Source organism: Morus notabilis, unplaced genomic scaffold (assembly GCF_000414095.1).
Source record: "Morus notabilis unplaced genomic scaffold, ASM41409v2 Scaffold45, whole genome shotgun sequence".
NCBI lineage: Eukaryota > Viridiplantae > Streptophyta > Magnoliopsida > Rosales > Moraceae > Morus > Morus notabilis.
The window spans coordinates 508,810-520,625 of NW_010366164.1; the positions used below are offsets into that span (position 1 = coordinate 508,810).

The following is an 11,816-nucleotide window of genomic DNA, read 5'->3' on the forward strand; positions in this document are numbered from 1 at the left end:
TCATCTCCCTTGGCCTGAGATAGCAAAGAATCGTGAATTTGAATTGTCTTTAGGGGGCAACAAACTTGCTGAGATAATTCAACAATCATTATTCCTCGTCTCGTATAAAATAAGCTATTATCGAGAAGAACAGATAGTCTTACCATTTCACAAAATAACCGAGAGTATCGTAGTTGCTTTTGTTGTGATTGTTTGTATAGTTACTAGCTACTTTGACTTGGCATATTCTCTTAATCCATTGTCGAAAGCCATTTGGGGGCTAAATGACGGTATGGTAATCTCACTTCCCTTGGATTGTATCATCTTTTTAAGAGACTTTTAGCAAAAAGTAGATTGGTTTCTCTCCCTCCAAATCTAAATTCTAATGGATGTACAATCTACTACATATGAATATATGATCCTTCTCTCTCTCTTTCTCCGTTACTGTTTGATTAGGTAAATATACCACCGATTCATAAAACATGAGAAGACTCATGTTAACTCATGTTAGCCAAAGAAAACCCATCATTATGTTTGTATAAGCTACTAACGGTGTCAGAATTTTATCCTCTGCTTTCAGGCTGACTGTTGGGGTTAACTTTGAAATACTTCAACCCCAATCAGAATAAAAATAACTTTTCAATGCGTTATAGAATGGAGTGATTTTATTGGCTCTGCTTATGCGGGGATTTTCCCAAAAATGCTATGATTGTGACTGCAGCAGCAAGCCAACCTGCAAAACCACATCCAATTAACAATGGAAAATTTGTATTGTTTTACTCTGAAATCTTATATAAGACAAGAATGTAAAAGAAGAAATATATTGGTTGCGTTTAAAATTGATTCTGTTTTTATTTTTTATGTTTTTTAAGAAAAAATAAAAATATTTTTAAAACATTTTTTGGCGCAATAAAAATAAAAAATAAAAATAAAAATAATTTTTTGATTTAATGTAAAATGAAGAAGAAATGAAAAAAAATGACTTTTAGTTGTTTTTTATTTTTATTTTCGTTTTTTCCTCTCTCAATTAAAGAGAGAGACATTAATAAGTTTTTTTTATATTGAAAATAATCACTTAATAAAATTATCAAATATATTTTTAAAAATAATTTCTGTCTAAGATTAAAAACATTTCATTTTTATTTTCATACAAAAAATAAAATCATTTTAAAATGAGTTTCAAACGCACTGATTATAAATTCATTACAAACAAAACAAAACGTTCTATCTTAGGGGCTCCAATTCCAACAATATTAACTAGGGGTACATGTCAAGAAAGCTTCAGGCTTGTAGGGTATTATATATCACATATGCAACACTTCTCTCGTCGCTTTTTCTCTACTTGCTTTACATATATATCGTACGATGCATCCTTTTGGTTATCACAAAATCTTTTTTTTTTTTCCCACTTGGCGATTTTACTGATTTTGGGGAAACATTATTGATCATGATATATTTCTGTTTTCTGCTTGCTTTTAGAGGGGTGAATTTTTTTCACTTGTTAACCAGTTAACAATTTTTAGTACTTTGCTTTGATTGCATTGCATTGCATGCATGCATGCATCTCAGTAGTACTAGATGTTTTCAATCCAAATGAGAATTTATATTTTTTTTCTAAAGTTATATATATATATGATGAAGGTGATGATGAGTGTCAAGAAAACATGGTGGGATCATTTTCACATTTCTTCAACTTGGTTTGGTGTCCCAAGAATGACTATCCAAGAAGAAAGTGAATTGAGTTTTAAAATATTTTTTAAAATTGTCACAATTATTATTTAGGAAAAAAAATTAAGGAGACGTTTAGTTCATGGATTAGAATCATATAATTAGAATTATTTTTAATTTACATGTATTTTTTATAAGAAAAATACTGTAACAAACTACGAACTATAATTTAAATTAAAGAACGAATCTAGGTACCAAACATCTTCTAAATTGGGTTTTCCCTATAGCACTTGATCATGTCACTTTGGTTGTAGTACTAGCTAGTAGCTAATCAGTAATCAAGTGGTCTTTCCATTATCACCCCTATTCTTTTTTTTTTTTTTTTTGTTCACATGGCCTTTTGAAAAGAGTGGTTGCCTAGTTTGGGTGAGTCAAAAAGGGTCAAGTTAAGCTTGACACTTCGCCGAGTTGGAAACCGTTTCTTTCTTTGCTTTTGACATGTACTCAAAATCATATAAATATATATATATATATAAATATATATACATATATAAATTGTCTCTAATTTAATTGGATGTAACATTTAAAAAATATAGTCCAACATATATAATTATTAAGTGTCACATATATATACACGCATCTATATATAAATATAAGAATTATCTTAAGTCAGTAGCTGAACCAATTCAATAAATGTAATTTTTTTCATGTTCATTGGTGAGTGTAACATTCAAAAAATGTTGTCCAATATATAAAAAAAGATGTTACATGTGAATTTTAAATGTTACACATGTAGAAAAGATGTTACATGAAAATATATAAAAATAAAAAAAAATTATTGTACGGGTGTCGGACTTAAACTATGTATATATATGAGCTATTAAGAGATTTTTATGGTAGGATTGTAAACATACACTACGGTATATTTATGTTTTTCAGTCTACAAATATGTATTAAAAATTATTTATTTTATATATTTTTTATTTTAATGTGATTTTGATAAAATATAATAGTTAGAAACATGACAATAATTGTAAAAAGTGTTACCCTAGAAGGACTCGTATAATTATTTGCAAATTTGAAAAGGATTTCTGGTGATGTAGCTAGTAGTGGATGACAGAAGACACCTCTCAAGTGCTTCATGTTTCTGAATCCTTAAAGCACCGCACTCACCCACTGAGAATAGCATTACTACTACACAATCAAACACAATCCTCGTCTACAGAAAAGTTGGGTGCTTGGTTCTGAGGAGAGCTTTGAAAAGCCTTTTGTTTTCCACCTTCATATATCATTGTTGACATGAGTAATAAGAAGACTTTTTCTTTTCAATCGTCAACAACTTAATTCATTTATGAAGAAGGACATGAGTATGACTCACCTATAAACAACTATAAGGATATATATTACTATTCGTTAAGATAATTCTCTCTTAGCCTACAGGATACAAAATACTAATCTGCTGGAGCACAATTTTGAAGCTTTGAAATTTGATCAGATTTCCTTCAACCATCGTACTTTCTTAAAAAAAAAACAAAAAACAAAAAACAAAAACAAAAACAGATATGATTCAAGTGTGATGCGACGATTCAAAATTGTATCCCTATCAATAGGGTATTTTCATACTCTACCACTAAAGTCTCCTCTTAATTATGGGCTTTGAATCATTCAAACTCTGCTTTTATGTATGTGCAGGAGGCAAAAAAAAAAAAAAAAAAAAAAAAAAAAAAAAACAAAGACTACAAGAGGAAGAAATAATTACAAATGAACCTTGAATCTGTATAATGTATATTAGATACTGGATCCCAAAAATAGTTTACAACTAAAATAAAATATTCGCATGTGACAATTAACATAAAAATTGATTTGTTAACTTAAAAAAAAAAAAAAAAAAAAAAAAAAAAAAAAAAAAAAAAAACTTTTTTTGAGTTTGTTAAATTTAAAAAAAAAAAAAAAAAAAAAAAAAGACTTGTTGAGTATAGGTAGCTAGTGACCTCTTTTGCCAAATTCGGTACAAAATCTTCCAACACCGGGGCCCACAAAAATGATTGACTTTTTTACCCACTCAGGGATCCCACAAAACACATAGCTTAAGTGTCATTGAGTAGAGGAAGATACACATTGGGGGGTCAATTTGAAAAAGTTGATTTGGTTATTTTGAAGATTGAACAATTCGTTAGGAAAGAAATTGGGGTAAGAGGTGTGGGGCTACATGGCGATGAACAAGACTAATAAAGACAGCTAAATTAGGTCATGTTAGATGTTTTGTTGTTTGTGGTTAGGATGTCGTTATAAGCTCATAATACATTGGCACAATAATTAACTCTTTTTGTTTATGATAAGACACTATCATAAACTGTTAATAAACTGTAGCAACTACCAATTCTTGGTTTTCTTTTTTATTATATTTTGTTAATTTTCTGGATCACCTTTAATCTCGCTGGCTGTCACTTACTACCACTCTACTAGTACCACAAAAAGAATGATCATGATCCGTGAATAAAGTAAATGGAGTTTCTCTTACAAGCCTCGAAAAATAAATTACTGAAAATTTTATATTTTCAGTTATTAGATTTATATTAAAAATTATATATTTTACATATTTTTTTAACTTAATGTAATTTTAATAAGATCTAACGTCAGAATTAGATTTTATTATTAGAAAAACGCTACTAGAGAAACTCTCATAAATAAAAATAATCTGAAAATTTGTATCTGAGCAACAAAATTTTTTTGGGTTGTCTTTACTCCTCGCTATCACCACTTTACTAAGAACACCAATAAAATGATCATGAATTAAATAAAATTGATCTTAATATTTGTGTGCCTCAATGTAAATTAATGTTAGAACTGTAAATACGAGACAAACCAAACGAGGCAGCCCAATATTCAGATCAACCCGACATGCATAAGGATATGGGTCGGTTCAAGCCTATTTTCTAACTCACATGTCGCTGCATACCTTTTTTAGAGGGGGCAAAAAAAAAAAAAAAAAAAAAAAAAAAGGGGGGGGGAAAAAAAAAAAAAAAAAAAAAAAAAAAAAAAAAAGTTGAGAAGTGATAAAATACATATACAACATATGGTCTAACCCATACATGACATGTTAGCTATGTGGTCGAGTTCAACCATATGTTCTTTGTCGGGTCAAGCCGTGTTTTCCTTCGGCCTACACAAATCGGGTCTGACGATCTTTATTTATATGTCTAATTGCTGTCACATGTAAGAGGTTTTTTTCTTTGAGATAAATCCACAAAGCTTATATATTTCCTTTGAGTTTTAGCTAATTTCCTCATTTGTCTCTAGGTACTCCTCAAGTTTTTAAACTATCCCAAAATATCCCTTAAGTTTTTAAGAAATGAAATGAAATAAAATAAAATCTATCCCATTAACTAGTCAAATTGCTGAAGAGACATAAATGCCCTTAATAATCAAATATTTAAACATTATCTTAAGTACTAATAACTAAGAAATTCAATTTATGAAAAAGTAAAAATTTCAATAAAAGAACTTTAAAAAAAAATCTAAAACTTGAAAGGTCATATTGGTCCCACTCTATACATGATCTCACGCCCATCATCGTCTTTTACGGTCATTTGAACAGGATGATTCATTTTTTTTTCTTAATTTTATTTAGTTTTATATTTTAAAATATTAAGTAATTAATTGTTAAAATAATATTTACATAGTAATTAATGAAAATGGTTCCACTATTTCAAAAACTTTGGACCAATGAAAGGGTTATTATTTTTAGAACTTTTATAGTAAGGACTGTTATTTTACTCTATTGTATTGTAGGAAGTATTGTTTTAGCTATTAAAATAATTTTTTAACTGTCTGACTTGTGAGCAGGAGTAATTTTATATTGTGTATTGTAAATTTTTAATTTTAACACTAATAAATTAGAGTGTTGAAAAGTTAATCCAATGGTTAAAATAGTAGTTCCTATCGCTTGTAAGAGTTCTGTATTTTTCTGCAATTTTAAAAACCTTTAAGATACTTTTGGGGTAGTCTACAAATAGGGAGTTTTTTCGGTAAACATTCCTAGCAGTTTTAGTTTCTGACCGTTAGATTTGGTCAAAATCACATCAAATTAAAACTATATGCAGAACGGATAATTTTTGATACAGATTTAACTTTTAAAAAGTAAAGAACTACTGATAATTTATTTTTTTAGTCCTATAAGATAAATTTTTCTAAAATATAGAGTATATTTTTTTGAAAATCTTTATTATAAGACATACATTTGTCTCCATATGAAAAAATAATTAATTTTAACTATTAGATTATTTTTTTAACAATCAATTTTATACATATCATAACGAATCAATACAAAACTGCTCATATTTCATAGTATATTATTAAAAAACTAATCTAACAAATAAAATCAAAATTTTTACAGCCGAACAAAATAACTTTCGTCATCATAAATGCACATGTAGAGACAAACATGAGAATTAGCTTAAACTCAAATAGTACGTTTTAGATTTTCTACTTATTTATCGGTAGATTTTCTTGTCCAACGACTCCATTTGTGGAACAAAAATAAGTGGCAGCAATAAGAGGAGGAGACTGGTGGTGGCATGACATTTTATTATACTATATATTTTTTGATACGTTAATATTTTAATAAATTAAATTTTTTTCTGTTAAATTTAAGATACATTGTACGAATGATCTCTAAATTTTTTAAAAGATTACAATTTGATTCCCAAATTTTTTTTAGACGAGAATTTTAAATTATTTAAAATTGTATAATATAATTATTTCTGTTAGATACTGTCTAAAAAGTAACAGTTTCACGTAATTTTATATGTATTTATGAGATTGAGTACGAAATTTTGTTCACTTTAAATTGAGTATCTGTTTCCCACCTTTTTCTGCTAGGATTGGAAATTCTATTTCAGTCCTTGGGTTTCCTAAATAGTGGAAAAAGAAGTACACATACATAAGATATTAAGTGTCATGTTTTAGCTGAAAGATAAGAGATTATTTTTTTGAAGTGTAATTTGAGTGTAATTTTTGAGTTGAATTTAAGTTATAACTTAAATTAAAATTATAACTTGAATAAAGTTGAGTGAAGTTAAATAAAATTAAAATTTAAAAGAATGTAAATTTAAATAAAATTAAAATTTGAGTTGTTTTTTTTTTTTGAGTTTTTTGAACAAAAGAACGTGCCCAAAATTACCCTTATGTTATTCAATTTTTTTAGAGAGAAAAAAATTGCCCATTCTTTGCTCTCGTCCTGTTGGGCGTCGAATTTTGAACCTTTCCACCCCCACCAAAAAAAAGAAAAAGGGTTTCTGATCTCCTTTGCTATCACTATCGGCGGCTTCGGCTTGTTCTTCGACCCCGGCGGCCTACCACGCGGCCGTCGTGGGTGTTGTCGTCTTCTCTGGGGCTGCACTTGAAACCTGTTAACCCGACCTGTTTCCGGCATACCAAGCACCGAATTGGCTACGACACGATGCCGTCCTGTGCGCTCCGAGGTAAAATCGCCCCCGGCGGCGGCGGAGGAGAAGAGAGAGAAAGAGGCTCGATCGCCATTTTCAAGGAAGAGGAGAGAGAAGGAGAGGAAGAGGAAGCGGAAGAAGAAGATGCGGAGAGAGAGTTTTCGACGGTGGATTTGATCGAGGCCTGTTGTTGCTCCTTGAGGCAGAAATCTCTGTAGCATTTGGAGCAGAGATTCATGGTGGCCGGACTTCCGAAAAAGCCGCAGTTGTTGGCGCATAGGCGGTGTCCCTCCGGCGCTTGGCATTTGTGCTCTTCCGCCATATCCAATCTCTGATTTCCGAACTCGATCTAGGTCTAGGTCTAGCTTTCTTCCGAAAACTCAAAATTCCGATAAATACTAGTCTCCGATCTGCACAAATTGACCGATTATAAGAGATCTAAGCAACAAATCGCAACAGAATCCGTTAATTTTCCCTCAACTTTCCTGGACTAAGCTGGTGTAGTGGATGAGCATGCAACAGAACCCTGGGCTAGCCAACTCCATTCAGCCAAACTACATGCATTCCTTTTCGGGTTCAGTTCTTAAAAATCTTCCTGGAGCTGATCTTTCTCGGCAGTTTGGCTTGCCGACACCTCAAATACCTCAGGCTAACAACTTACAATTTGGTTCCCCGAGGCTACCTCAGCAAGCACTACCGCTGATCAACTCTCGAAATCATCCTCGTTGAACCCTCTAGGATCTATCATACAGCCACAACAACAGCTGAATGATATTGCTCAGCAACCGAGACAATATGGTTAATCAAACTCTACCGTCGAGTCAAGTTCAGGCGCAAATTTTGCAACCTCAGACTCTTGTTCAAACAAGTAATATACTTCAGCAGCAAGCGTCCATGCAAACCAATTAGCTTCAGAGAAGCCTCTCTCAGAACCAAGCAGCATCAGCAACAAATTACGAGCCATTTTGTCAAACAAGTTGTGAAAAAAAAAAAACAGAGAGGGAGAGAGAGGGGGAGATAGCAGATAGATGAGAGAGAGAGAAAGAGAGAGGAGAGCCAGTTATTTTACCAAACGGACACTTTATTTAAATTTACGTTCTTTTAAATTTTAATTTTATTTAATTTTATTTAAATTATAATTTTAACTTAAATTATAATTTAAATTTAACTCAAAAATTATACTCATAAATCTCATCTTTTAATAATATTACATATTTTATACAATACTAATTTTGTTAAAAATTTAATAAAATTAAATAAAAATAATTAAACTGTCACATTTTAAAAAAATTGAGGATCGTTTTAAAAAAAAAAGATTAAGGATTACATTATTAATTATTAAAGAGTTTAGGAATTATTTATGTAGTTTACTCTTAAATTTATATAAAATCACGTGAAAAATACACAACGTTAGGGTTTATTTTGTTCGTTAATTTAAATTTTTAATTTGAGTTGTGATATAATTTTATGTGATAATTTTTTACTGTAATAAAAAAATTAAATGTAATTATTTTTAAAAAAAATTTATTGTATTAAAATTTAAATTCTAAACTCAAGTTGGTGAAATGAATAATCTTTTAATAATTAATATAATTTAATTTACCGTTACTAGATTAGTCAGACGTACAAGAGAATTCCATCTCCGTTCATTGTAAGGCTGTAGACGGTGTTAAGTGCACGTCAAAGGCATGGAAAAAAAGCGTACGACTTCTGCCCCCTTCACTTCACTCTCTGAAATTACAGCCTCTCTCTCCCTCTCCCCTCTATACGCCACCATTTTTCACTTTCCGCCTTCCAACTATCTACTCATAAGTCAGCGTCTTCCTTTTCCCACTCTCCCTCTACGCGCGTGCCACAACATCTCCCAAATCCCCATTGGCCAAGGGCAGAAATGGAATTCTGAACCTGAAATCCCCACTGATCCAGTGATCCCCACAAAGATCAGTATTGGCACGTGCAGTAAAATAGCTCTTGAAGCGCGTGGAGATGGTGCCCCTTCTTCTTCCATTATAATTCTGTTTTCTCTGTTGGACTATGCTTGTCCTTTCTCATCCTTCTGTTCTCATTGACGAAAAACAGTGGCATCAAAACGAGTTAGAAGATTGCATTAGGTCAAAATTGTAATAAAATAAAAAAATATATGTAAAATTAATCAGTTAATATTATATTAAAATAAGGAACATGTAAAACAGATAAAAATTAAAATCTTATAAAAATCCAGGATAAATGCAAAAATACGATGAAATCTGTAGTAATAATTTCAAAAATAAAGAGACAAAAATTCTAAAAATTCTAAAGTATTAACATCACATATATTGGATATTTGGTGATGAGAGTACGCCATTCAATAACGTACTAGTACTAACAATATAATTAGCTTATCTTGTATTAGCGGTGAGGAGCTGCTTTATTAAGCAGTACTGAATCATTAGTTAAAACGTACAATGAGTTATCTGTTCCTACTCGTTTCTAATCATAATTAGTTGGAACTGGGAAGCAAATCGCCTACTGATCCACGTTAAACATTGTAAATATTGTATATGATTGCTCTATTTAGGGCGTGTGTCAATGCATGAATGGTGATTATAGCCCCGATAATGGATAATTTAACACTTATGGCATGTTTACTTACCAAGATTGAAGAATGAGGAATGAGAGTCAATCTTATGTTTATTTGCTCTTTTTTATCTTGAAATGAGAGTGAAATTGGTGGGCTCCACTCAAATTTAGGATTGAGAAATGAGATTGGCACTTCCATGCTCCCCCTTGGGATTGAGACTCTCATTCCTAATATTAATATTAATTTACTATTATACCCTTATTTTACTTATAAATACACAATTAAAAATAAAATTAAAAAAATAATAAATGCAACATATATTTATTATTTTATTTGCCTAATATTATAATATTAGCACAATTATTGTTAACTTTAATATAATAAATATGTACTTTATTTTTAATAAATTAATAATATATTTTATTTTTTAACACTATTTTATATTTTTATTTATTTTATTTAAAATTTATTTTTATATTTTAAATAGTTGTACAATTTAAATTTATTATTTTAGTACCAATTATTACACTAAATATTTTAATTATGATTAATTTTAATATAATAAGTACACAATATATTTTTTAAATTAAAAATATCAAATTGATTTAAAGGGTATATTAGTACTTTTACACTTTTTCATTCCGATTCTGGGTGTAAGTAAACGTATGAATGAGATTTTGGTGTAAAGTGTGAAATCATGCAGGCACTTCCAACAAAACATAATTAATTATGAGTAGAGTAATGCCAATTTTGGCAAAATTATTATCTTGGATACAATGCAAACTGAACGTATAAGCAACAAGTTGTAATGTATAAACATACAAAACTTTTTTTGCTAGTCATATAAAGCATACAATATTTTTTTTATTTGCTAGTCATATAAACCATATAAAATTGTATTCAATGAGAGTTGGGATGCATTTTATAATATATGACTTTCACATCATAAATAATAAGTCAGCCCCATTCGTCTTACAATTCAAATTATAATTCAAATTTTTTACTACGATATTTTTTCTTATAAAAATTTAAATTCAACTTTTTGAGATATCTCATTACTCTATAAACAAAAGACTTTTAGGTTGATTGTCCCGCTATGAAGGTTTTGGTTGCTAAAACGCATTTTCAATCGTAGAGTATTTGTTTTAAAGTTGTTGGATGCTATGTGTAAGCCCCAAAGTTGTGGTGGCTTTAGTTTTAGAGGGGTTTATGAGTTTTCAACTTACTTATGATGTTGAGATTCATTAGGGCCTGTTTGGAACATATACCCAAACTATGATTCTTGATTCTGACGTTTGAAATTCAAATTTTTTATAAGAGAAAAATGTTGGTCTCCGAATCGAATTCGGATGTAGAAGCGTGGGGGGAGGCGGATCGTGTATAACAAAAATTTTCATAAAACCCTTGAGATACTCTATAGATTATATTAATTTATGCACGAATAAATTAATCTCATTAATTCATTTATTAAGAACTCAATTACGAATAATACCCGGAGGCCGATTAGGATGATAACTTGAGTTCTTTGACCTCGAACAATCCTTGCTCCAAAGCTTTGTGTTTAGAAAATCAATGTTTTTCACGTCAATTCCTAGAATCTACAAAGACGTGTGTGTGGACACACCTGAGACAAAACGGGTTGAATAAATACTTGAATTTCCACAAATACCAACGCATGCATGATGTGGAATTTTTGGAGAAATTTTTTTCCTTCCCTTACTCTAAGAGAATTTCGGCCATAATACTTTATTAGGTCAAAAATTGTCTCGCGCAATTTTCTATCATTCTCTTATTTATAGAGTAGAAGTCAAACTTCTAGAAGGAATCCAGAGTCAATTTTATGTTTACTTGCTCTTTTTTATCTTGAAATGATAGTGAAATTAGTGGGCTCCACTCAAATTTAGGATTGAGAAATGAGATTGACACTTCCATGCTCCCCCTTGGGATTGAGACTCTCATTCCTAATATTAATATTAATTTACTATTATACCCTTATTTTACTTATAAATACACAATTAAAAATAAAATTAAAAAAATAATAAATGCAACATATATTTATTATTTTATTTGCCTAATATTATAATATTAGCATAATTATTGTTAACTTTAATATAATAAATATGTACTTTATTTTTAATAAATTAATAATATATTTTATTTTT

The 11,816-nt window shown here is 30.0% G+C and overlaps 1 protein-coding gene across 1 annotated transcript; it reads right to left on the bottom strand.

The window, feature by feature from the left end:
- Nucleotides 1-7,098: 7,098 nt before the first annotated feature.
- Nucleotides 7,099-7,416, bottom strand: LOC21410067 (zinc finger A20 and AN1 domain-containing stress-associated protein 4). The gene has a single exon (XM_010109560.1). The coding sequence runs from the start codon at nucleotides 7,414-7,416 to the stop codon at nucleotides 7,099-7,101; it is 318 nt and encodes a 105-aa protein (XP_010107862.1).
- Between the last annotated feature and the right edge of the window lie 4,400 nt (nucleotides 7,417-11,816).